General features: G+C 37.7%; 1 protein-coding gene across 2 annotated transcripts; it reads left to right on the top strand.

The window, feature by feature from the left end:
* Positions 1–310: 310 nt before the first annotated feature.
* On the top strand, positions 311–27,686 carry POLB (DNA polymerase beta). Of its 2 annotated transcripts, XM_004775704.3 has the most exons (14): positions 332–533; positions 873–930; positions 3,882–3,948; positions 7,548–7,622; positions 8,213–8,271; positions 10,286–10,335; positions 12,434–12,485; positions 14,160–14,214; positions 14,318–14,390; positions 18,943–19,013; positions 19,897–19,983; positions 25,609–25,673; positions 26,172–26,311; positions 27,445–27,686. In XM_004775704.3, exons 1-14 carry the CDS (start codon positions 473–475, stop codon positions 27,537–27,539), a joined length of 1,008 nt encoding a protein of 335 aa, XP_004775761.1. In that variant the 5' UTR covers positions 332–472; the 3' UTR covers positions 27,540–27,686. The 2 variants fall into 2 exon arrangements, with proteins under 2 accessions (XP_044926888.1, XP_004775761.1); XM_045070953.1 differs by lacking the exon at positions 873–930 and having other exon boundaries at positions 311–533.

The raw sequence follows: 27,686 nt of genomic DNA, 5'->3' as shown, positions 1-27,686 counted from the left end.
AGCCGTCTCAGTCGCCGCCGCCTCGCACCCCGCCACCTGAAGCGGGGACTTCCCAGTCCGACTCCTCGTTCTCCCCTCCTGGGGAGAGGAATCCGGAGCAACGTGCTGGGAGGACAGACATCACGTCTTAGGTTAAGAACCCAGGTCTTCCTACAAAAACCGGCTGCCCAACCCGGGCTCTGGCCCAGAATCCCCTCCCAGGTCTCCCTCACCTTCGCGATCCCTTCCTGCACGCGCCGCGGGAGCCCCGCTCCAGCCGCGCCCCCCGGCACGCCCCGAGCGCGTGACGTCACCCCGCGCGCCGTGCGCCGCGCCTCCTGTCAGAGGCGGCCATTGTTCAGTGGGTCTGGCTGGCTTTGCCGGGGCCGGGCTGGTCCTGCCCCCCTCTCCAAGTGCCGGCCCCTCCTTAAAGCTGGGAGAGGGGGCCAGTCCCCGGCTCTGAGCCCTCTGCGGTCCTCGGGTGCGAGCCACCATGAGCAAACGGAAGGCGCCGCAGGAGACGCTCAACGGGGGAATCACCGACATGCTCACAGGTTAGCACCGGGCCGGGCGCCTTTGGCTTTCTTCTCCTTTCTTCCCACTTCATTGCCTTCCCCTGCTTCTCACCCGTCCCTTCAGCCCTGTGGATGGGGTCGGCCGGCTGCGGCGGGTAGTCTTCCGTGCGGGTCTTCCTTCGGCGCCCATTGCTGGCGGCTGAATGTCAGTCCGGCGGGGGATTCCTGTGTCACCATTTGGGCTGTCTTTGGCCTGGCCCGTGTACAAGCGGGGGTTCACTGTCTCCTACAAAGGTGCTAGATCCCCTTCTGGAAAACTCAGCTCTCGTTGGTTTACTCGCGGTTCTTGTTCACCCCAGGCTCTTGTTGCCTTTGCAGAACTCGCAAACTTCGAGAAGAACGTGAACCAGGCAATCCACAAGTACAATGCTTACAGGTGGGACGGCGCAGCGTTCTTGGGTAGCCCGAGTCCTCGGACGTGTGGCAGTTAACGGGGCCGAGGGGTTAGGGGGTATTTGGACCATACGCAAGAGGAGAAAAAAGCAAGGACTGAGGGTATGACTCTCTGGTGGTACCTTACTGCAATATTTCAGGGTTAATTTGGGCAGAACAATGTAGGGTCATTTCTGATGAGTTCCCAGTTCTGACTGAAAATGGGCGTAGCTGATGTGTGTTTTTCCCATGATCAAATATGAATTGCTGATCATACAGTTTGATTTTAAGCCACAATGAAAGACAGCGGATGAGGTCTGTGCCGTGAAATAGATGTGATTCAAGGAATCCTATCCCCATCTGTTTGGTGTTTGGCTGATCCTAGGATCCGCTCCTTTTCCAACTCACCAGCGCCCTCATGGTAGTCACGACTCCCACTACCAGTTACTTGTGCCCTCAGCCTACAGACATGTCTAAGTCCCTCAGCTCCTGAAAGCAAAAACAAAGCAGTCTTAACTTCCCTCTGCCCTCTAGCTAGCTCCTGTCTGTTTCCTCCACTTTACAGTTAAACTGCTTGAATTATCTGTCTTGCTTCGGTTTCCTCAGCCCTAGTCGTTCATTATCTCACTGTGGTATAATTTCCATCCTGCCATTCTTCTGAAAATGCTCTCACCTACATCTCACCTTATTGGACTCTCATTAGCATTTACCATTAGCTCATTCCATTCAAGTCTTACTCTTGAATCCCGTGATGACACTCATACCTGTTTTTTGACCTCTTACATCTTCCTTTCAATGTTGGTAGTTCCTGGAAGTCTGTCCTTAGTCCTCTTTTTTCCCCCCTGGTTTTCATAGTTTCCTTGGCAATCTTAACCGTTCTTGGCTTTGGATACTGGTTATGTCATTGACTCCAAATCTGTATCTCATTGGGCTTTTCTCAAGATTTTTAGGCCACTGTTACCTTTTCTTAATCTTTTCAAAATTGAGCTCAACTCTCCCCTTCCCTTCCCATTCAACATAATTAAAAACTGATTATGCTCCTTTCTTTATCTGTCTTGACTGCCTGTTTAAAGTAATTGTACTCTTCATCCACGCATTTGATTTAGAAATAAGAGAGTCAACTCTGTATTCTATTTAAGTTCAGAGAGGAGGTATTTCATTTGAAGGAAATTGTCAGGGGATAAGTGAAAGGAAGAACAGTCTAGACAAAGGAAACAAAATGTGCCAAAAGGCATTGAGACCTGAAGGAGTATAATATTTTCCTGGAAATCAGTAATTCACTTTGCCTGAGTGGGAAATAAGTCTGGAAAAGCAGGTGTTGTCTACATGTACCTGATTATACATTTCTCTTAATTTTGGTCAAAGTATTCTTTTGAAAATAGTTATCTGATCCTGTCATTCTTCCATATCAGATAACTAAATGTTTCCTCTTTACCATGGTAAACCCCAAATGCATTGTGGCATCCAGAAAACCTTGCTGCTTTAATTCTTCTTTCCTTCAGGCTTTGCCTCATGATACCATTTGTCTGGAACCACTTGTCTTTACTGAAACAATTCCCTCAACAAACTGCCCTCAACCTACTTTTCCAGACTCATCAATGGTAATATGCTAATAGAGAAGTTGAAATCTAAATTTAAAGGTTTATAAATATTAGAACAGACTACCCAGTATTTATACTTGAGACTTAGATGTGCCCTGGCTTTTGTCAGCATCACTGCTAAACTACATTTAGCGTGGAAATTATAGACAGGAGACCATCAGTGAGCTCCCAGGGTGTGCCCAGTGTGTCACCAGATTACTGAACTGGATGTGTGTGGAGATGGGCAAGAATCAGGTCAGTGCTTTATGTGGTACAGAAATGAGAGCAATGAAAGAAAAGAACGTAAGTATTAGGACGCAGGGGAGTGCAATTGCAGTTTTAAGCCATGAATTTAAAAACAGCCATCCAGGGGCGCCTGGGTGGCTCAGTGGGTTAAAGCCTCTGCCTTCGCCTCAGGTCATGATCCCAGGGTCCTGGGATCGAGCCCCACATTGGGCTCTCTGCTCAGCAAGGAGCCTGCTTCCCCTTCTCTCTCTGCCTGGCTCTCTGCCTACTTGTGATCTCTGTCTGTGAAATAAATAAATAAAATATTTAAAAAAAAATTAAAACAGCCATCCAGGGGCAGCTGGGTGGCGCAGTCAGTTGAGCGTCTGACTCTTGGTTTCTGCTCAGATTCTGGTCTTGGTCATGGGATCAAGCCCTGCTTAGGGCTCCAAGCTTAGAGGGGCGTCTGCTTGGGATTCTCTCTTGTCCCCTGCCCCTCTCCATACGCTGCTCTCTCTGTCTCTTGCTCTCTCTCCCCTCTCTAAAATAAAGAACTAAATCTTAAAAAACACCATCCTTAAGCCAGTTTGGCATCCAGTAGTCCAAATATCACTAGGTGGCACATTTTTATGAGAGTTAGGAACAATCTGAAAACTAGCTTCGGGGCGCCTGGGTGGCTTAGTGGGTTGAGGCCTCTGCCTTCGGCTCAGGTCATGATCCCATGATCCCAGGATCCCAGGATCCTGGAATCGAGCCTGCATCGGGCTCTCTGCTCAGCAGGGAGCCTGCTTCCCCTCCTCTCTCTCTGCCTGCCTCTCTGCCTACTTGTAATTGTCTGTCAAATAAATAAATAAACAAATAAATAAATAAAACTAGCTTCATCCCAAAAAGGAAAGGCTACTGGTTTGCTGAATCTCCCTGGTTTTAAACATACAGGTAAAGTTATGTTATCCTCACATGTGAGGATTTTCAAGATACTTCTGAAAGTTGTGCAAGTGTCTGCCAGCTCCCCTTGAGTTTTTTTAAGTTTGACACAAATGTGGAAAATTAGTGATCGTGATAAAAATTGAAGCTGCGTATTTGCTCATGTGTATTCTAGTTCAAGAAAAACTAAGACCTCACTGGATTTCTTTTTTTATTCTCTTTATAGAAAAGCAGCATCTGTGATAGCGAAGTACCCACACAAAATAAAGAGTGGAGCAGAAGCTAAAAAATTGGTAAGTTTAGTGAGCAAGGTGATGGAAGAGTTCACACATGGACGAATTTGGTGGATTCCCACAAAACTCAATTTCCCTCTCTGAAGCTGCTTGGACTAACACAGGCAGATTTCACCACTCCTGTTTTCACCACACCTACCGTTGGGAAGGGTATGATTGAAATTTGCTTTAAGTATATGTAATTATAATTTTTTTCTATATCTTGGTATATATACGTATACTCACATTCAATTTCAGCTTGAGTGTTAGTCCTCAGGAACTGTATAGTGACAGAATGGTATTGGCATGTCTGGTCTCTAGCTTTCTTTTTCTGATCCTCAGATGTAGGAATTTATGTGAGTTAATGAGACTTGGTGTTCCCAAAGAAATCTTACCTACTAATCACATAATTAAGCCCCTTTATATATTACTGCATGTAACCTCTTCTTTGTAATTTTCTTAAAGCCCTATATGCTGTGTCACAGTGTCATGGTTCCTAGAGGGTCACATGTCTTGGTAATTTACATTAATATTGCTAAGAATATCCTAGAAAAGCCTGTCTATTGATAGATTATTCTCTTTCATCTAAATCTCACTGAAAGATTCTAAGTTTCTCAAAATCGTGGATTGTGTCTTATTTATGTTTTGTTAAACATGTCAAACATATGTGGCTTTTGATTAGTGTAGGTCCTGATAGTTACTGCTTTCTTCTGTTTTTCTTTATCCATTTGTGTTCACAAATGGGTGTGTATGTATACTTCAGAGTATGAACCCTAAATATCCTTGTATTTTCACCTTTCAGGAACTTAAAATTACCATAAATCTTGTTCATTTTATGATTGAGTGACAGGTTATCCACATTAATCATGTGTCACATCTTCATCTTGAATTTATTACTCGATGCTAACCATGCCCTGGTATATAGGTTTTAAATCCTGTGTGCTATAAACAGTTCTCAACATCAGTATATCCTCCCCAAGTAGACTAGCCAAGGAAGATATAAATACATTGGATTTTAATTCTGAGTTTCTGTCTTGTGTCACCAGATTACTGAGCTTGGTGAACTCATGCATTATTAACCTCCAGAGCCACTTCTGCTTCCATTCTGTTCTCCTTTTATCAGTAATTGGATTTTCTTTTTGTGTTAAGTGCAGGTAGCATACACACTTACTAGATTCAAACTTTTACAAGCTCTGATGCACTTTATGCAAATCTGAGCCTATGGTATATCCCTAAAAAGAACACAAACATATCCAAAATTCCTTTTGCACAACACTGTACTTAATATGAAAATCTCATCATTATTCCTTTCTACTATTTTATTAAGAATCACTGACCTACTCTTTGGCACATGAGAGTGCTTTTCAATAATTCTAGAAATCTGATATTTCTGAAATGAGTGTTTGCGTTTTAATCTTTAATGTTAGGTTATAGAAAATAGCCTGGGCCTAAATTGCTTTAGGTATGTATCTTCTGATATAGGAAATGAGATACCTGAGCAGTTTTTATTTTCTCCTCGATTTTTCTTGCTAAGTCTTGTTTATTTCTGTCTGATAATTGCTATTTTTAGAACTTGAATATGCATTAAGTAGTCTTGGAACACTTAAACATTAAATAAATCAAAAATATAGAAGGGTGAACTTAGGGCTAAGAGATATTAGGACATATTGATGCATTTGAACATTTAGAGAGGGTCAACACCACCAAGAATGAAACCTATTGTAAACTTTGATGATGATATTTCAGTGTACGTTCATCAGTTATACCAAATGTAGCACTCTGGTGGGAAATGTTGATAATTGACTAGGCTGTGCCGTGTGTGGGGGCTGTGGGTATATGGGAATTGTGTACTTGTGGTCAATTTTGCTGTGAACCTGTAACTACTCTAAAAAAGCCCTTATTTAAAGGAGAAGAGTAAAAAATTAAAAGGAAATAAAAAGTCAAAAACATGAAAAAGAGTTCAACTTCACTAATAATCAGAGTTGCAAATTAAAACAAGATGCTGTCTGGTGCGATCAAAGTATCAAATATTATACAGTATGGATAAAGATGTGGAAAAAGACATTCAGTTGCTAATGATGGAAATTTTGGTTATTTCTAGCTTTGCTGAAGGATAATCTAGCAGAATGTTGGCAAGATGTATATGTCCTTTGTCCTAGCAATTCCACTTTATCTTGAGGAATTTATTTTGAGGAAACTAGTAGAGATATATGTATATAAGGGTTCATTAGTTGATAATTTTTGAGCACCAATATGCCAAGGTGCTGAGGGTAAACCAGTAAAAACAGGATCTCTGCTCTCATAGGGCCTATATTCTGGAGCAGTGCTGTCCATTAATGGTAACCATGAGTGACATTTGGCCAGTGAGCTCTTGAAGTGTGGTTAAAGGGACTGATGAATGATCTTTTTAAATTTTAATAATGTAAACTTAAAGTGTCCCATGAGGTGGCTGTCATGTTTGTGCAGTTCTAGAGCAGTATTCTCAAAGTGCCCTACCTAGACGGTAGCAGCATCACCTGGGAACTTGTTAGAAATGCAGCCTAGGGGCGCCTGGGTGGCTCAGTGGTTAAGCCGCTGCCTTCGGCTCAGGTCATGATCTCAGGGTCCTGGGATCGAGTCCCGCATCGGGCTCTCTGCTCAGCCGGAAGCCTGCTTCCTCCTCTCTCTCTCTGCCTGCCTCTCTACCTACTTGTGATTTCTCTCTGTCAAATAAATAAATAAAAATCTTAAAAAAAAAAAAAAAGAAATGCAGCCTATTGGGGCACTTCGCTGACTGGTCAGTAGAGCATGTGACTCTTGATTTCAGGGTCATGAGTTCAAGCCCCACGCTGGGTATAGAGTTTACCTTAAATAAATAAGTAAGTAAATAAATGCAACCTATTAAGCCAGAAATTCTAGGCATTCTGTGTTTTAACACATCCCAAGGTGAGGACAGTGCAAAAGCTTAAAACCTCTGCTCTAGAGGAAGTTCATGATATTGTTATATTAGAACTTGTAAACTATCTAAATGTCTCTGGTAGTAGGGTATGTGTTAAGTAAATTATGGTATAGTCATACAATGATATACCACGCAGCCATTAAAGATATTGAAGTTGTATTTATATACTGATACGGAAATTTGTGATGTATTTTAAGTTAAAAAAATGTACTTTACAAAGCAGAATGATTCTATTTTTGTAAGAAAAATAAAATATGTATATATAGAAATATATATGTACATGTACATATAACTCTGCTTATGTATATAAGCAGAAAAGAAGTGTATGTAGCAGATGTTACGTGATGAGATTATAGTTTATTTTAATTTTCAGGGCAATGAAATTAACAAATGATTTATATTTTTTCTATATGCAACTTTTTTCTAATTTTTCTACAACAAAAATTAATTTTTTAAAAAGTCATTTAGAATTGTTTTATTAGGGCTTCTCTTTTGTCATCATTTAAAAGATTTTGTTGGGAGAATATGTATTTTCACCATAGTTCAATTTTCTGTGTCCTTTGTTTTAAAACTGGCTATGTGACTATCATTTTTTTTATCATTTCTTATTTTTTACCTTATCTTTGAGTGATTTGGTAAGCATTCTATTTATGTAAATTTTATATTTTTATTTTTCTATTAGCCTGGAGTAGGAACAAAGATTGCTGAAAAGATTGATGAATTTTTAGCAACTGGAAAATTGCGTAAGCTGGAAAAGGTAAAGTTTTAACTTGTTTGCTTATTCAATGATAGTGTCTGCCTTTATAGCAGCTATCATGTAGCATCATTGCAGGGTGACATGTTATTTACCTGGTGAGACTAGGAGGGAAAAGAAGAGTGGAGTTTATGACTTTAAGTGTTCTATTTAAAAAACTTTGAATATTGTTCCTGTAAAATACTTAGTTATTTTATGTGGCATTTTAGAGATTGTTAACCTCTTTGCTAGAATTAGCACCTTATATTCAGTATCATTCAGAAGGTAAATTATAAGCTTTGATAAGACATTGTTATATTTTAGAATTTCTATTCTTAAACTCTCTGAAGCATTTTTATGGTTTTATTTCATCCTGATAATAATTATACTGCTTAGAGTCTTTTATAAATAAGCCTTTTTAAAGTATGGGATAAGGTAGAGATGAGACATCTTCATCTGCTTTGTTACTTATCTAGAACCATTGATGTTTATCCAGACAAATATAAATGGCTCTTCAGGTCTCTTAAGCAGACTTAAGAGTACATTTCCAATAAGATCATTTAAGTCCTCAAAGCATTCCTAAATCATTACTAGACTTTTTTTTTTTCTTAAAGATTCGGCAGGATGACACGAGTTCATCTATCAATTTTCTGACTCGAGTTAGTGGCATCGGGTAAGAAACATTTTCTAAGCAGACACAGTAGTTGGGTTGGTTTTATTTTTTTTATGTGAGCTGAAATAAGTACATGCTATTTCTCTTCAAAACCTGTACCTTTTCTTTGTCTTTGTCCTTGTCCTTGACCATATAGTTCACTCTTCCATATCTTATGTGTCTGAGGCTGGTCTTTCTGGTGCTACCTCTACTTGAAAAGCCCATTCAAGGCAAATGTTACCTCCTTCATAAAACCAGTTTGATTCCCCAGCCAGAAATAATCTCCTTCTGAACTCCACTAACACATATAAGTTCTCACTCCCTGCAGATTATGCCTCTTTTGCCTCGCTGAGCATGACATTTATCTTAAGCATTTAAACTGTTTTTTCATAGCGCTTAACATAGTGCCTTATAATTTTAGAACAAGCACCCAAGCATTTTTTTTAATGAAGGAATCTTTATCTTAAAATTGAGTTACCACCAAAGCGGGCTTCTTGGAGACTTCTTGACAACATAAAGATTAACATTCAAACATTCAGTCAGTGGAGCGTGCAACTCTTGATCTTGGGGTTGTAAGTTTGAGCCCCATGTTGGGTGTAGAGATTACTTAAAAAATAAAATCTTAGGAAAAAACCACTATAAGGTTATAATACTTTACTTAAATCTCATCTTTATGGAATGAGGCAGTCTTTTTTTTTTTTTTTTTTAAGATTTTATGTATTTATTTGAGAGAGACACACACAGAGAGAGGGAACACAAGCAGGGGGTGTGGGAGAGGGAGAAGCAGGCTTCCCGCTGAGCCTGGAGCCCGATGTGGGGTTTGACCCCAGGACCCACCCCAGGATCATGACCTAAGCTGAAGGCAGATGCTCTGAAGGCAGAGCCACCCAGGTGCCCCGAGGCAGTCTTTTAGATATGTGGTGATTTTTCATTTAAATGGCAACATTTTGATGAAAGTTATTCTAAAATATACTAAATTTTTAAACTTTGTATACTGAAAATGAGCATGGCTCCTTAGGGACTTAAGGCCATTCTAAAGTGTTAGAAGTTGTTTCAGAGAGCCTCTGTATTATTATCCTTTTCTAGCAAGCACACTGAATACAGAAAGTGGGATAACTGGCAGAGTCAGAATTAGAACCCATATTTGCTGACTTCTAATTTAGTTCTACTTTTGTGCCACACTGCTTTCTGCTATGAGTATCTGCTTTTGTATCACAGTTTCTGTACAAAGATACTTTGCCATTAAAATTTCAGTTTAGGGGTGCTGGGTGGCTCAGTCGTTAAGCATCTGCCTTCGGCTCAGGTCATGATCCCAGGGTCATGAGGGAGCCCCGCATTGGGCTCCCTGCTTGGTGGGGAGCCTGCCTCTCCATCTCACACTCCCCTGTTTGTGTTCCCTCTCTTGCTGTCTCTCCCTCTCTCTCTCTCTCCCAAATAAATAAATAAATACATACATACTTAAAGATAAATAAATAAATAAAAATAAAATTTCGGTTTAAATGCCATTTCACAGGCCTTCCCTTGCTACCCAGTCCAAAGTAGGACCCATCCACTCTGTCACATTACCCTATTTTAATTCATTTACCTGATTTTTTGTGTTGTTTATATACCTGTTTATTTTTTTCTCTCTACTCACTGCAATGTAAGTAGGTAAGACCAAGGCACTTATTCATCTTATTTCTGCTGTATTTTCAATGCCTAGAAGAGTTTCTGGCCCATAACAGGCCCTCAGTTAAACTTACTTGAATGGGTGATCTGTTTTCCTGTGTGTATGTCTGTTTTATGAATAAAGTACATGTACATTATAACACCTAAATGCTTAGGTTTCTTTTTCATGTCCAGGTTTATGGTTGTCTTCCTAAATTGAGGCTTCAAGAATTCTTTTTGGATAAAGTCACCAAAATAACCACAACACTTTAGCAGGTCTTGTTTAGCTCCATAGTAACTCTTTGACAAGAGAAGACAGTATTAATATTGAGTTTCATTGATATTGAGTTTCACTTGATATTGAGATAATGCTTTTCTTTCATTGTAGTCCATCTGCTGCAAGGAAGTTTGTAGATGAAGGAATTAAAACATTAGAAGGTGAGTATGTATAATAGGTCATCAATTCCAAGTCAGATATGCTCCTGAAGGATGGTTAATGCTCTAGCAAACTAGAACTTGAGAAACCTTTTCTCAACTAATAAGAAAGGATGCTAAGATTTTCTTTTTAACTCTACAGTAGACAATAGGTATAAAGTTTAGTTTTTATTCCTGTATTTAACATGTTTATGTTTATAACTTAGAAGAAAATCAAGAAAAGCAAGAAGTGACTTCTTGGTTTAGAATGATTTCATTTGCAGATTTTTAGATTTGAATGGCATTTGTTTCTCCAGTAAAATTTTGGACAACAGAATCCTACACATTGAGCCTAAAGGCCAAGTGATACATACTGAAAAAGATTCTGTAAGAGGCTTGCAATTTTTATTAAAGGAATTTTTGCTTTCAAAAAAGTGAAAGAAGTAGAGTCTAAGTCAAGAAATTATAAAACCTTTTCCTTAAACCTAGCAATCTTTTGAATATAAGTTATTTCTTCATACTTTTAAGGGTGTACTATAGATGGAGATAGAAATAGAGATTTGTTGCAGTATGTCTGTGACATTTGGGGTTTATTTGTGAATTCAATTATTTGTACCCAAATGGTTAAGTGGATGGATTCTAGGGACTGATCTGGGTTTGAATCCATTCTCCACCACACTTGATTAGAATGGATGACTAGGATGCTTTGGTTTCTTAGCTACAAAATATCACAATTTCTGCCTCACATGGCTTAATGCAGTAATGTATGAAAAGCACTTAGTGGACAATGGTTGGTACCTAGTAAGTACTTACAAATAGTAACTGACCCTTAAGATGCGTGATTAATTAGTGATACTTAAAGTTAAGAATTTGTGTGAGTCCTTTAAGAGAGAATGAGCTCTATACCGTGTTTGTGTCTCCGAAAGGGTTTGTGCTTTTCGGCCTGTGGCATATTTGGTTTATCTGAGTGAAATACTGGCCAAAGGAGTCAAGAATTTGTTTCCCAAAAGTTGCATACCTTGGAAGTGTCAGAGATCTGCTGTAACATTTTTTACATTATTTAACAATTCATGGATACATAATATAACCATCAACATCTATGCCATTATTTCCATTGCATTTTTAGTGTTTACTGTGTACATACAGCTCTGAGAAATATTAATTGCTCCATGTATCATAAAGATGCTTATTTCTCTCCATTTTATATCTCCAGAGAGAATTTATGTTTGTGAGTATGTAAAGGTGACCACAGATGGGAGTTGCTTTGGGAGCATACAGGCTACTCTCATACTCGTGCCCAGTAAAGGAACATCCAAGTGGAATTAAGTAACTTTTGTTTATTTATTTGTAAAGATTTATATTTTTATTTATTTGAGAGAGAACAAGAGGTAGTAAGTGCACACAAGCAGGGGAGGGCCACATGCAGAGGGAGAGAAGCAGATCCCTACTGAGCACAGAGCCCCAAATGGGGCTTCATCTCAGCACCCTAAGACCATGACCTGAGCCGAAAGCAAGAATTGGGGGCTTAACCGACTGAGCCATACAGGCATCCTTAAGTTACTTTTAGATTTAAGATATGATGTTATAATATGACGGTTTTTAAATAATGAAAATAATACCTCTCCTTTCAACAGAATTTTAAGCACAGTGACTGCACAAGTTATTACTCAATAAATACTAATCGAATGAAGGAGTGAATGAACAGCCGATGGGCAATATAAATACTTATTCATAAAACATTCAAAAGTTGTGGTTGCTACTGCTGCTGTCGCTGTAAGTTAGCAATGTGAGCTCTTATAAGGCTGCCTTTTACTATAGTTAGTGTAGTGTGGTATGATCCTGGTATGTTTTATCTATTATTCTGTTTAACTATAATCGAAATTTTGATTCAGTAAGTAAAATGATCATGAAATCAACTGTTCAATTTTAACTACATTGATTTGAAGAACATTTTATCTAGTTCTTAATATCTGAATTTTTTCTTTTCTTTTTTTTCTTATCTTTTCAAAGTCATTTCAGCGTATTTTCCTAGTAGTCCTTTGTAAAAAGAATCACAAAATTCAGCGACTTCTTCCCAAAAATATTTAAATTAGCACCTTAACTTTATGTGTCTTCTGTACAGATCTCAGAAAAAATGAAGACAAGTTGAACCATCATCAACGAATTGGGTTGAAGTAAGATAGCAAATTTTCTTTTGACACCTGAAACATAATAGAATTTCTTATAGCCATTCTTCCATACACCACAATAATTCTTCAAATTTAACTAAACACGACCTTTTCTCTATTCAGGAATGCTAAGATTTGTTGCAGACTTTGATAGATAATATGCCTGTTTTCACACGTTTTGTTATTACCTTCTGTTTGTTTTCTTGTTTTGAATGTTTCCCTCATTCTCTTGACTTTAGTGAAGAACTTCCTCTTAAAGCATGTAGGGCTGAGTACATCAGTCATTCAGCGGGTGTTTATTTTGTGCTTAAACATTGTGGAAAGCACTGCATTAGGTCCAGGGTAAGGAAATAAACAGGGCCAGTAAAGCTCTTAAGAAGTTTAGTCTCTCCCCAAGAAGTTAGGACATGAACATGGAATGCTAAATTAAAAACAGAAAAAGAGAAAAAAAAACCAAACATCTAAATAACAGTGTGGGAATAACTAGTAGGAATGTTGTACCTCAGCATCTATAATTATTTCATGTGCTGGATACCATCTGGAACCCCTTTTCTAATTGATTTTTTTCTAATGCATCGTACATAAACATGTACCTTAAACTTAAGACACTGCTCTTCCAAGACTTGGAGCCAGTAGGGGACCAGGATGTTCTCACTGTTCTTGTGTTTATGTAATAGAGATCTTCTGAAGAACTGGTTGTTGTGAGAATGACTTTTGATCCAGTGCTTTATCACTTTAGTTATTTCATACTGAGATTTTTACAACAGCCTTATTGAAATATTCATATATCATACGATTCACCCATTTAATGTGTACAGTTCCATGGTTTTTAGTACATTCATAGAGCTGTACAACCATTACTGAAGTTGATTTTACAACATCTTTGTTTATCCCCAAAAGGCCATATCTGTTGGCCTTCACTCCCCATTTCTCCCCAGCTGCCCTTCTCTGTCCCGGTCTGCTTCTGACAACCCACTAATGTACTTTTTATCAATATAGATTTGCCTTTTCTGGACATTTCATATAAATGAAATCATACAATATATAGTCTTTTGACTGGCTTCTTTCACTTAGCCTAATGTTATCTGGATAATGTTTTAAAATAAAATTTTGCAGGATATAAGAGCAATAAACTGTAAGCCCTTGACTTGCCAGTAGGGAGCAGACTAATTTGGAAACATACTAATTTAAATATATTTATTTACTCTTGGTATATGAAGGTGAAGTTTACTGAAAACAAGTTTAGATGAAGTATCTGGAATATCATAAAGGATGGCATTTAAATATTTTGGTTTAAGTTAAGAAATAAACCTATTCCCATCCCCCAGTTTTACTGTTATCTTCTTACTGAACTTCAGTCTTGATTTTTTTTTTTTAAAGATTTTATTTATTTATTTGACAGACAGAGATCACAAGTAGGCAGAGAGGCAGGCACAGAGAGAGGAGGAAGCAGGCCCCCCGCCAAGCAGAGAGCCCGATGCGGGGCTCGATCCCAGGACACTGAAATCATGACCTGAGCCAAAGGCAGAGGCTTAACCCACTGAGCCACCCAGGCGCCCCTTCAGTCTTGATTTTTGAATGATCTGCTGGTATAAGGGCACGTCATATAGTAGGCAATTTACTTTTTAAGAAGATTTAAATTTCACAAAAATCTTTTGTCTACTTATTCTGTCTTTATAGATATTTTGAGGACTTTGAGAAAAGAATTCCTCGGGAAGAGATGTTACAAATGCAAGTAAGAGTGTGCTAAATTTAAATTGTATTCTCTGATTAGAATTGAGAATGTCACTTGGTGAAAAGCCATTTTTAGAATACTGACTTAATTTTTTTTCTATTAGGATATTGTACTAAATGAAGTTAAAAAAGTGGATTCTGAATACATTGCTACAGTCTGTGGCAGTTTCAGAAGAGGTAACATACTTCTTAATCTTAGGTTATTCATGCCGTGATGTTAAAATTGCCTAATGTGTACCAAAAAATGGATCAAAGAGATGTAATTTGTGTTACTTCAGTAGCGTATTAGTTAAGTTTATTTGTCTATAGATAGGAATATGTATTAGAAATGAAAGGAAATTCATCCTGATTTTATTATAGGATATTTTAATGGCTAGTTTCAATAAATTTTATAGAATAATTTTATGTATATTAAAATCCTAAGAGTGACTATCTGGCTAGATACTAGTGAGCTGTGGGTAGGTGGTGGGGTGTTTTGTGGGGTTTTTTTACTTCTTTTATTTTCTGAGTTTTCTGTAATGGATCTAAAAATAATGTCACTGAAACACGAGTTCCAAACCAGTTCTCTCAACAACCAGGTCCTTCGGAAGATATCCTTTTCATATGTAAATACAAGCTAAGTGAGAACCAAGGGAACCCTGGTTTCTTACTGGCTCAAAATTTGGAAGGGTAAAATAATTTTAAAATATTAACTTTAAAAATTGAAATACAAAAACTTGATTTAAAACTTTTGGCATAGATATCTGACTGAATCTCTGGTCATCTTTGGAGTTTCAGTTAGGCAGTAGATGATGAGCGATCCCAAATTCCCGGGGTAGCTACTGTAAGAATCTGGAGTTAGGGAGAAAAAGTGCTAAATCCATAATTGCTGATAAGTAGAAAGAACGTTGAACTGGGGCCCAAGGAATTGGGTCCTGAGGCCAAATCTACTGTCACTGTAGATTGACGCTCTCTCTCCACATCATCCTGTTTTTCATATTTGCAAAAGAGAGGATTAAAGTTAACCAGCTGTCAAGTCTTTCTGTGCATCAGAAATACCTAGAAAGTTAAAAAAAAAAAATACACATTGTTATATCCTGCTGCAAACCTACTAAATAAGAATCTTCTTAGGGTGGGGCCTTGGAATCTAAATTTTGCAAAACACAGACTTGGATATACAGCAAGCCAAAAGCATGCTCAGTTGAAGATGACTGCCTTTCTGGATTCCCATATTTCTGTTTTATTTTTACTTTTATTATTTTGTTATTATCATTTTTACTTTTATTATTTTATTACTTTATTATTCCTTTTATTATTTATTATTATATGGTTGCATGTTTTAATATAAAAAAGGTATACACTAAGAATCTGCCTTTTCCCCTGTCCTGGTTCATTCTCCCCACTCCCTCCCACCACTGTCCTATGAATGATCACTTTCTTGTGTGTTCTTTCAGTGGTTTTACATGTAAACATAAATAAATGTGAATATACATTGTTTTTTCCCATTTTAAATTTTTATTTATTTAAAAAATTTTTATTATTCAAGTATAGTTGACACATAGTGTTACATTAGTTTCAGGCATACAGCATAGGGATAACAATTTTTTACACTACACCGTGCCCACCACAATAAATGTAGTTACCATCCGTCATCATACAATGTTAATGTGATATTGTGTTAACTATGATGTACTTTTCATCCCCATGACTTACTTATTTTATGATTGGAAGTGTGTATTTCCTAATCCCCTTCACCTATTTTATCCATTCCCCACCTCCCCCCACCTCTGGCAACTACTAGTTCTCTGTATGTGTAAGCCAGTTTCTGTTTTGTTTATATTTGGTTTGTTTTTTAGGTTCCACAGATAAGTGAGTCATGTGGTATTTTTGTTTCTCTGTCAGACTTCTTTCACTTAGCATAATACCTTCTAGGTCCCTCCCATGTTGTCACAAATGACAAGATCTCATCTCTTTTTATGGCTGAGTAATACTTCATTGTAAATTTGTAGCACATCTTCTTTATCCAGTGCATATACATTCTTGTTGTCCTCTTCCCCCTTTCTTTCACAAAAGTAACATAATATATACACAGTACTGTACCTTATTTCTTTCACTTAAAAATACCTCTTGGAGATCTTTCCACATCAGTATGTAGAGAGCATCCTTACTATTTTTTATAGCTACATAACATTTGGTTATGTGGATGTTCCATACTTTCTTTATCTGTTCTTTTGTTAATAGATTCTTGGATTATTTTCCCTTTTTTGCTAAATAATTGTTTGCTTTTTAAATGGATAGAGTAATACATTTTTGGTGATAGGTAGATGGGAAAAGACACAACTTTTAAGAGAAAGAAATGAAGTCAAAATTTTTTTTCTTAAAATAGCTTCCATGAATGTGCTGGAATCAGTACACATTGACTCTAGTCTTCTTTATGTTGAAATATCTGGTTAAACGTTATTGATGTATAAGATGGTGGTCTAGAGACACTGCCATGACTTTGGTGACCAAAAACATGTTTTACTTATATGTAAGTGACGAATCACTAAATTCTACTCCTGAAACTAAAACTACACTTAATGTTAACTAACTTGAATTTATTTATTTATTTTAAAGATTTTATATATTTATTTGACAGACACAGCGAGAGACAGACACAAGCAGGGGGAGTGGGAGAGGAAGAAGCCAGTTCCCACTGAGCAGGGAACCTGATGCAGGGCTTGATCCCAGGACCCGGGATCATGATCTGAGCCAAAGGCAGACACTTAACAACTGAGCCACACAGGCACCCCAGCTAACTTGAATTAAGTAAAATCTTGGAAGAAAAAAAAATGCTTTGCATGTATTGTATTTCTAAAAATACAAAGAAAGGAAATAGTATTATTTTATCCAGCTGTGTGGCAGGTCCTATTCTAGATGCTTTCACATATGTTTTTAGTTGCACAATGACCTATAGAATGGTTTTTACTAGTTTATAGACAGAAAAACTGAGACCTAGAGGAATATATAGTACTCATTTGCAGTGTTGAAAAAAATTTAAAGTGAAAAAAGTCTATTTAAATGGAGACAAAATTTCATAGTATTATAATAAAAGGAAGTATAAACAATTTTATATAATCTTCCTAAAGTTATGTGATTGTAGAGTGGGGGATCAGATCAAAAATCTGTCATTATAAAATGCTATATTCTTTTTTTTGTAATATTTTATTTATTTTTTTGGGATAGAGCTAGGGGCAGAGGGAGAGGGAGAACAGACTCCCCACTAAGCAGGGAGCTTGATGTGGGGCTCCATTCCAGGACCCTGAGATCATGACCAGAATTGAAAGTAGATGCTTAACTGACTGAACCTCTCAGGTGCCCCTCAAATACTATATTCTTATCCATGATACCATAATAGTAATTTTTTACCAGTATTCATTAAATGAATTCAGTCATAAGAATTGAAATGGATTTTCTAATTAATCTTCACAGAGTTAGGACATATTGTTTAATTTGAGGTTTTCATATATATATATTATATATATATATATTATATATATATATAGTGTTCATAGGTGTATTTTTTAAAAAAGCGTTTTAAATTTATATTTTATTATATTATTATATTTAATGTTTAAATGTTTATATTTAATATTTAAATATTATATAATAAAACTAAATGTTATATTATCCAAGTATAATATACAGTTATTTTCAGGTGTACAATTTAATGATTCAATAATTCCATACACTTCTCAGACCTCATCATGATTCCCTTCACCTATTTCACCGATCCCCACCTACCCACATCCTCTCTGGCAACCACTAGTTTGTTCCCTATATTTAAGAATCTGGTTTTTGACTTTGTCTGTCTTGCTTAAGTTCTGCATAAGAGTGAAATCATATGGTATTTGTCTTTCTGTGGCTGACTTATTTCAATTAGCATAATACACTCTACATCCACCCATGTTGTTGCAGATGGTAAGATTCATTGTTTTTTTAATGGCTGGGTAATATGCTGTTGTGTGTATATATACCACATCTTCTTTATTCATTCATCTATCCATGGATAGTTGGTCACCTGTTTTGGCTATTGTAAATCATGCTGCAATAAACATAGGAATGCATGTATCTTTTTGAATTAGTGTTTTTACTTTATTTGGGTAAATATGGAGTAGTGGAATTCTAGGATCATATGGTAGTTCTATTTTTAATTTTGGGGGGAACCTCCATGCTGTATTCCAGAGTGGCTACAGCAGTTTGCATTCTCACCAACAGCACAAGAAGGGCTCTCCTTTCTCCATAGCCTCATCACCAACACCTGTTGGTTCTAGTGTTGTTGATATTAGCTGTTCTGACAGGTGTAAGGTGGTAGCTCATTGTGGTTTTAATTTGCATTTCCATGATGATGAGCATTTTTTCATGTGTCTGTTGGCCATTTGAATGTCATCTTTGCAAGAATGTTGTTTTTAAATGTTTTAATCCGTTATTGAGTAATTATTTAGGTGCATTTTTAATACATTTAGCAATTGTATATATTGCATGTCTAATGTCAATTACTGTTATTATCCCAGATTCTTCTGTTGACATCAATATACCTGAATAGTTGGACAGGAAATTGAAGTCTTGTAACTAATTGTGAATATGAAGTACAATGAAAAAGAAAGTTAGGCTATAAGAAGTAAGGCTTCTCAATGTGACATCACTTTGGCTCCATTTGCCTGATAGATTTATGTGGAGAGAATTCCATTCATATGTTTTATGATCATAGGCGCAGAGTCCAGTGGTGACATGGACGTTCTTCTGACCCATCCAAGCTTTACCTCTGAATCAACCAAACAGGTACCACAGAATTTATAATCAAATGTGCCAAGTGTTACACAGCAGTGAATATCATTTTCAAAATGATAATTGGATATTTTCGAATGAATTGTTGTTTTAATCTTTCTGAAAAGTCAATGCAAGTGCTTTGTACTGACTGAATTTTGTAAAAGGCAAAGGGATATACAGTGGTGTTCTACAAGGAATGGAGGGAGTGGTCTGATTTTGGAAAAACAAAATGAAATTTAGTAAAACATTGCCAGAAGTATTTATTGTCTTTCATGGATATTTTAGAAATATCCAGTATAATATTCAGGTTTTCATTAAGGGGATATTTTTCTATTAAACAATATTATATTAAGAAACTTTATTCCTATTTAAAAACCCATGCAGGCAAAACATTTTTGATTTTAGAATATATACCTTTTTTTTTTTTAAAGATTTTATTTATTTATTTGACAGAGAGAGATCACAAGTAGGCAGAGAGGCAGGCAGAGAGAGAGAGAGGAGGAAGCAGGCTCCCTGCTGAGCAGAGAGCCCGATGCGGGACTCGATCCCAGGACCCTGAGATCATGACCTGAGCCGAAGGCAGTGGCTTAACCCACTGAGCCACCCAGGCGCCCTAGAATATATACCTTTTAAAGATGAAGCAGCTAACTTTTTGATTTAATGACACAGATAAACACAGATGATGTGTATTTGGGGGTATCATGATATTGGTGAAGAATGATGGTTCCTAAAAAGATGTTTCATTTGATAAGTGAATTTTGTGTTAGAAGAAAAAAGTACTTAGAGGGAAACTAGGCATTTCTCCATAGATAATCAGAAAACTCCTGTTAAAAATGTTTTCTTGGTATAAAAGAGTAATTGCTTTTTTTCTTGTTTCCTATTTATGTTTCTATAGCCAAAGCTGTTACATCGTGTTGTGGAGCAATTACAGAAGGTCCATTTTATTACAGATACTCTGTCAAAAGGTGAAACAAAGTTCATGGTAAGTACTCTTTTGAGTTAACACTTCTGGGAAAAAAAACCCTTGGAAACTGGTCAGTACCTATTCTGAGTATGTGACCTCACCACATCTTAGCGTTACAGTCAATAAATAGCATATCCATGAGAATTTATAGAAAGAAGACTAACAGGATGCTAATCTCAGAATATTTTAGTAAAGAATTTTGCTTTAAATGCCCCACTTTGTAAATAATCTGTGCCATTGGAATACATAATTAGGCATAATCTACTCCTTTTTAAAATTTCTGTAAGTGACTTTGATGCATCATAAGTTTTCCTTAAAATAGCAAATGTTCTCATATTCTCTGACTCAGAATTCTTCAGTACACAAGGTTAGAAGTGTCTGAAGAATGTTAATCTATTACAACACCAAAGAAAGAAAAGAAATCAGGGTGTGTGATACAGATAAGTTCTGTGGCACGGTAAGCAGAGGAGTTAATAGGAGGGGGATGCTCGCCGAGATTTTCCCAGTGACACCCGTCATGATGAACTGTTAAAATCCTGTAATCTTCCTAGGAGATAAAGCTTTGAAGATTCAAGACAAATGCCAAATGCATTAAAAAAGGTTAATAAATGTCCCTGCATGAAAACTGACAGGAAGGCAAGTGGCAATCTAGGACTATGGTTAATAGTTACCTTTCTTCTGCCGCTCCCTGAAATTCATACTTTGAGTCCCCATTTTCCCAAATTCTTTGCGTGAAATGGAAAGAGACTGTGCCTTGGGGGAACGGACATGCTAATATTAGCCTGAGTCTTACTGCATGGATTTGACAGTGCTTTTGGCTTAAAAGTAGAAGATGGTTGATATAGATGATTGAAATATCATGTCTTTCAGAAAGTAGAATATAGTGCCTGCCAGGGGCCTGTAGGGAAGGGGAAGAGGGAGTCACTATGTAACAGATAGAAAGTTTCAGTTGGGGAGGATGAAAAGTTCTGGAGGCTGATGCTGGTGGTAGTTGCACAGCAACGTGAATATACTTAACGCTGTAGAACCGCACACTTAAACATGGTTAAAATGGCAGACTTAATGTTGTGTATATTTATGAGACACCCAAAAAATGATGTCATTAAATTCAGTATGGTGATTTTAATTGGCTGTGAAACTGTATCGCCCAAGTTGACCACATTTTATAATGTTTTCAAAAGAACTTTGGGAAAAGTAAAAATAAAAATTCTAGTCAGTCTTTGGGAATCAAATCTATGAACTGTTCTCCCAAATCTATCAGATTCAAAGCTTTTACTCTATGCCCAGAAATAGACACATGAGATGTTTGTTGTTGTTTAAACTCTAAAGATTTTAATTAATTTATTTATTTACTTGACACAGAGAGAGAGAGCACAGCAGGGGGAGAGGCAGGCAGAGGCAGAGGGAGAAGCAGGCTCCCCACCAAGTAGGGAGCCCGATGTGGGGCTCTATCCCAAGACCCTAGGATCATGACCTGAGCTGAAGGTAGAGGCTTAACAACTGAGCCACCCAGGCGCCCTTAGACACAGGGGATGTTATTCAAAATAGGGTTGATATATGTTCTAGGAGTATCCCTTTTAAACTGAGATTGATTTTATCAATTCTTAAAATGAATGTGCACAAATTTTACATTTAAAGAACACTCAGATAAAAATCCTAAAAATAACACATGCTAGACAAGTTGAAAAAATTTTTTCATTGTTAACAAAGTGTCCTGGTATGCCTGAGCATATTCTGGGTACCCTTTCTGCCCCAACTGTCTACCTCCAATAGTCATCTCTGCGAAAGGCCCTCAGTCTTCGTACTGGAGAAGCCCATCAGCTCTTTCCAGAGTCAACAACCAGGAAGGTAATTATGCGATGTGGTAGCAGAAGCTTTTTTTTTTTGCAGTTTGAATAGTATTGTGCTGTGCTCAAAGAGAGATCCAGAAGAAACACAGAGGCTAATAACCCAGAGGTATATTAGCCTTACACACAGCAGAGGCTATTAATCCAGCTAGCAAGAATACAAAGAAACATTGCAAGCTGGTGGGCTGCATATAAGCTGAAAGGGAAAGGTGGGTAGCCATGTGAATGTGAACATGCAGAGTTGCTGGCAGTGGTGGAATGGGCTTATCTCAGTAGTAGCTGCTCAGTAGTAGCTGCTCAGTGTCTCACAGTCAGATTCCAGTGACTGCTGCAACCAGGCTGATGCAGCCCTTACTGTGTGTGTGACACTTGAAAGACTAGGGCCACTCACCAGTCCTAGGACAGGGCTAGACTTGGGGAAACCTTTGCACTATCTGGCCTTCCCAATCCCTTTCGTATTCCTAGCAGCACACAGACAGCTATTGCCAGAAAGAGAATCCCTCACATCTATTTCCAGAAGAAAGCAGGTTAAAAAAATAGAAAGCAGTTTTTGTTTTTGATTTGACAATTGAGCAAGGTAACTTGACAGTTAGAGCTGGAAACTAAGGCCTTTGTGTTGTGATGCCGGAATCCATCTCAGTGGATGGATGGCTTTCGTATAAAGTTCAGGTACTGAACGTGTGGCTCATATAGTCTCTGAAGCTTAAAAAATGCCGTGTTTGAGCCTACAGTTTTGACATTTATAATTAGTATTTGTTGGGGTGAGGAGCAGTCCAGATTTGCTCTCAAATCAATTTATTGTAGAAGCAATAAGAGATTATTTATATCTAGTTGCAGAGGAAAGGGTGTGTGTTGCATTATGAAGGAATAAACTTGGATATGGAAGCTATCAAATCTTTCTCTGTCTCCATTACTAATTAATTGTATGATGTTAGGCAAGTTGCTTTGCTTCTGTAAGGCCTTAATAAATTCATCTAAAATGATACACTTCTCCTGTGTCAAGGGACTATTATGCAGATCAAATTAAGTAATATACATGGAAACTTGAAAGGGTTTGTACATGTATCTTCATATGACTGGATCCCCAAAGAATTGTACAGTGCCATGCTAATATAATACAATATAATATAATGTAGATGTAATATTTGTTTGGAAGCAGATCCATGAAAGCGACTGGTAAGGAGTAAATTGGGAAACAAAAAGAGGGTCAGAAAGTGAGGGAGAATGGAGGTGTGGAAGAACAAGACAGGGAGAATGAGCACCAGTGGGAGGAGGAGGTGTGTTCGGCTAGTTCATCAACTATGTATTAAGCATCTCTTAATGTCCCCAGCACTATTCTAGGAGCTTGGGATGTACCAGTGAATTTCAACTGAATTTATATTTGGGGGTTTGAGAAGGGACTGGTAGTTAACAATGAACATAATAAATAAGTAAATTGCATGTTAGGTTAAGAAAACAAGTACTATTTTTAAAAGAGGAAGAGCAGGGTTTGCGTAGATGGATGTGCAGGAAACCCATTGACTAGGATGGCTGGAAACCGCCTATATGAGGGGCGGAGCCTTGGAGAAGGACTTGAGGTCAGAGAGTTAGCCTGTCAGGGAAGCGTGGCAGGAGTCAGAGCATTGATGAGGGGGTGAGATTATTAGCAGAGATAGCCCAAGAAGCTGGGATCTCTGTTTCTGAAAGGAAATTGGCCACACAATGAATTCAGCTTACAAGGTGGAATAAACCTGGGCGCCTGGCTGGCTCAGTCAGTGGACCATGGGACTCTTGATCTTGGGGTTGTGAGTTCAAACCCCATGTTGGGCATAGAGATTACAAAAAAACAGAAATATAGAGTGGAATAAACCATTCTTATTCTATATCCACTTGATTTCAAAACCTCTTGTTAACGTAACTATTGACTGTTGTTTAAAACATGACCATTCGGGGCACCTGGGTGGCTCAGTGGGTTAAAGCCTCTGCTTTCAGCTCAGGTCATGATTCAGGGGTGGTGGGATCGAGCCCTGCATCAGGTCCTGGGAGAGAGCCCCACATCTGGGCTCTCTGCTCCGCGGGGAGCCTGCTTCCTTCTCCCTCTCTCTGCCTGCCTCTCTGCATACTTGTGATCTCTGTCAAATAAATAAATAAAATCTTAAAAAACAAAACAAAAAAAAACATGACCATTCATGTGTTTTTTAAGTACTCTTCAAAACATGAATTCCTGTAAACTAATAGTCTCCAAACCTCAGGAAAGCCAGGGTTAATGCTTCAGATATTCTTGTAAAGTCATGATTTTAGGTAATTGAGTTATCCTTCCTATGAATAAAATAGCTTTTGGAAGGAGAATAAAATTTTCCTCTGCATTTAGATGCCTGTTTTCCTCATATATGGTGAGTACCTTTCAGATTTTAGCATTTTGTGCAAGTTTGGCCCGGGATGATTTTCTGTGAAATATCTATCTACAGTATTCAAGGGATTCAAGGGACAATAGAAGATCCCTTGACTACCCTGAGGCAAAAAAAGGGGCTTTATTTCAGATGCTCTGCATGAAGCTACTCAATTGAAATGCCAAACAACACTAATCCACTCAATCTAATAAAGAATTTACAATAATACAGAGGAATTCCTTAACATTAACACTTCAGAAAAAGTGCAGGAAATAAAATGAGCCTTTAGGAAAGGAACAAAGCCATTAGACAAAATCCTATTACTGATGTGACAAACGGCAAGATCATTGCCTGTGGCACTCGAACATCCATATCCGCAAGGTAATACCTCATGGTAATTCCAGATGGAAAGCATTTCTGATCCATTTGAAGGTTGAGTTGGAACTTGTTAATGCCTAAGAAGGTAGGTTTCATATGTTGAAGATAAACAGGTTTCATTTAATCTCTCAGCCATAGCAACAGCTAAAGAAAATACCCATTTTAGATTCTAGGTTTTAATTTTTCTATGTTACTAAGTGAAAAAGTATAGTGTTTAGTGATCTGTGTACTAAGTTGACTGTTCTTTAGGACCAGAAGCCTGTCACATGTGTGCTTTTCTTTGAGTGTGGCATTTGAAACTTTTTTAATTGGAAGTTTCTGATATTTATGGCTCTTTTTATATATTTATGGGTTTCTCCCCAGTCCAGAATTTTGGCCCATTTTTCTGTAAAAGGAAAAAGATTACTAAATAGACCTTGATAACGTTTGTTTGAAAACTGTAGAAGTATAATGAAAACTCACCTGTAGAGAAGAAAGAAAATGATCCTGTAATTTTCTTATCCTTTACAGTTTTCCTATTTTTCATCTGTCTTTTCTGTTTCTGGGAGATTTCCTCAATTTTAAACTCTTCTACTTCCGCTCTCCTACTTTTAATTTTGATTTAAACCTTTTTCTTAAGTGTTCTTTTTTTGTAGTATTCTGACCTTCATGTATGGAATATTTTCTGTTATCTTGGAATATTACTAATAGCTGATTGTCCTCCCTCCATCATAATTGTTTCTTCCAGGTTGCTTTTCTGTTTGTTTTGGTCTGTGTCTTTCATGTGTGGTGCTTTCCCTGATTAGCTCTTGTTTGGAATCACACAAAGACCAAACCCTCATACCTAGAATCCTTGCCTGCTGTTTCCTGTAGTTCTTCAATTACCACAAAGCACAAGAGGAAGGTGGTGACAAGACATACTGCATAGAAAAGCCACTAAGTTAAAAGTGCCCAGGAGTTTAAAACTGCTTGCATTCAAAGCAAAAACCTCACATTTAACAACATTCAATTAAAGTTAAGCCTGAAGTTTAAAAACGTCTTTTAAGCATTCTTTGAAATATCCATTTTAGGGTGTTTGCCAGCTTCCCAGTAAAAATGATGAAAAGGAGTATCCACACAGGAGAATTGATATAAGGTATTACTCGAAATTTGTTGCTGACCTATTAATTTTTCCCTTTTTCCTTGTCCTCTGTGTATCTTGGAATTCACCTAAATGTCTAGAACCCCCTTTCATTCTGAAATGCTGTATGTTTGTGGTATAGACAATGCTTAGCCTGAAAATATGCAAAGAATAATGACTGTCTACAGAATATCATCTATTTTCTCTAGATTTGTATCTCATCGTGATGCCTTCCACAGCTCAAAAGTAGTTAACTACGGGAAAGTTAGTTGTAATACATGCTCCTGCTTTTCTTTTCCCCACACGTCTTGCAGGACATAGTTTACTGAAAGCTAGACTAACTGCGAGCTTGGAGTAATTTCAACAGTCTACCTGATGATAGTCTCCTCCCTAGGTTATTAGACCACATAGACTTATTGTAGGTGTTTTGTGCCTTATTGATTATAAGAGTCCTATTTTTGCCAAATTCAAAATGTGTGGTGAGAGATTTATTTGTTTATCTATTTATTTTAGGTTGATACCCAAGGATCAGTATTACTGCGGTGTTCTCTATTTCACCGGGAGTGATATTTTCAATAAGAATATGAGAGCTCATGCCCTAGAAAAGGGCTTCACAATCAATGAGTACACAATCCGTCCCTTGGGAGTCACTGGTGGGTATTTGTGTCTGCATTAGAGATAATCCTGGTCATCTTGAGAGAAAGTTATTTTCAAGGCTACTTTGGTTTAGCCGCTTTGGTTTCTCTCAAAAGCCTTTAAGTAATTCTGCCAGTTAATTGTAGTTTCTTTGTATTGTGAGTCCCTCAGGCAACAAAAGGGTCTTTAAATCCATACATGCTCTCAGGCCCTCAATTGGAAGCTTTGATGGCAAGAGTTCTTTCTAGCTCTATTAGACTGAATTAATGATGGTCAGTAAAAAAATCTTATTAGTCTAAAGTGGTTTTTTTTGTTTGTTTGTTTTTCATGTATCTCCAAGACTTCTGAAGAACCTAGGTATCATTGCTTTTAGTGCCAGGACAAACCTGGTAGCTTCAGCCACATGCCTTCCAAAGTTTAGGAGTTAGGGCACCTGGCTGTCTCAGTCAGTAGTAAGCATGTGACTCTTGATCTCTGGGTCATGAGTTCAAGCTCATGACAGAGTTTACTTAAAAATTTTTTAAAAACTAAAAAAAGTTTAAAGAGTAAGAATTGCTTAATCTATGCTTTTTAACATTTCACAGTGTACTGTGTTTGTTTATTATTCTCTACTAGGAAAATAAAGATTTTGTCATTTTGTCCTGAAAGTATAAAATAGGGCTTTCTTCCCGGGTGATGAAGGCAGTGGTTCTTACATGTAAATATGTGTGCGTGCCTCATGGGCACCTCATTAAATGCAGAAGCTAATTGGAGGGGGGCCCAAGATTCTGCATTTTGAGTTACAAAGGAAACTAACTAGAGTATTTCCTGTGATCCCCGGTGACTATGGTGGAGATCCGGCAGAGAGGAAAATTGTGGATTAGGATCACTTCAGTGGCCCCAGTTGGGATATTCAGGTTCCTTTTATAGTACTGGTAATCTATGTGACAAAGCTTGAACACAAGCTCGTGTGCGAGGATCGGGGGAGAGGGAGGTCAATATCGTGTTTTAGTGGCTTTAGTTAGTTTAATCTAGTTTAGTTAGGTTAGTGGTTTTAGTTACCATTTTCTTTTCCTTCTGAAAGTGAGTCCCCATTCAACTGTCGTCCCTAAACCCTCATAACTAAATTCCAAAACCAGTTTGTAAGTTTCTTTTCTCGCTGTACTTGCAGGAGTTGCTGGAGAGCCTCTGCCAGTGGATAGCGAGAAAGACATCTTTGACTACATCCAGTGGAAATACCGAGAACCCAAGGATCGGAGTGAATGAGGCCTGTCCTCAGGCCAGCTCAGCTCAGCAGGATTCTTAATTTATTTCTTAACCTTTGCTATGTAAGGGTCTTTGGTGTTTTTAAATGATCATTTCTTCTTCATACCTTAGCTTGCATTGTAGTCAATAAAGCCGCTCATACTATTA

Source organism: Mustela putorius, unplaced genomic scaffold, assembly GCF_011764305.1.
Source record: "Mustela putorius furo isolate JIRA1106 unplaced genomic scaffold, ASM1176430v1.1 tig00003976_pilon_pilon_pilon, whole genome shotgun sequence".
NCBI lineage: Eukaryota > Metazoa > Chordata > Mammalia > Carnivora > Mustelidae > Mustela > Mustela putorius.
The sequence above is the reverse complement of the archived record's forward strand: the minus strand, read 5'-3'. Positions and strand labels throughout refer to the sequence as shown.

Coding starts and splice junctions, on each gene's coding strand:
- POLB (XM_004775704.3), top strand. CDS start 473: ATGAGCAAACGGAAGGCGCCGCAGGAGACGCTCAACGGGGGAATCACC. Junction 8,272..10,285: donor ACTCGAGTTAGTGGCATCGG/GTAAGAAACATT, acceptor CTTTCATTGTAG/TCCATCTGCTGCAAGGAAGT. Junction 25,674..26,171: donor CACAGGAGAATTGATATAAG/GTATTACTCGAA, acceptor TATTTATTTTAG/GTTGATACCCAAGGATCAGT.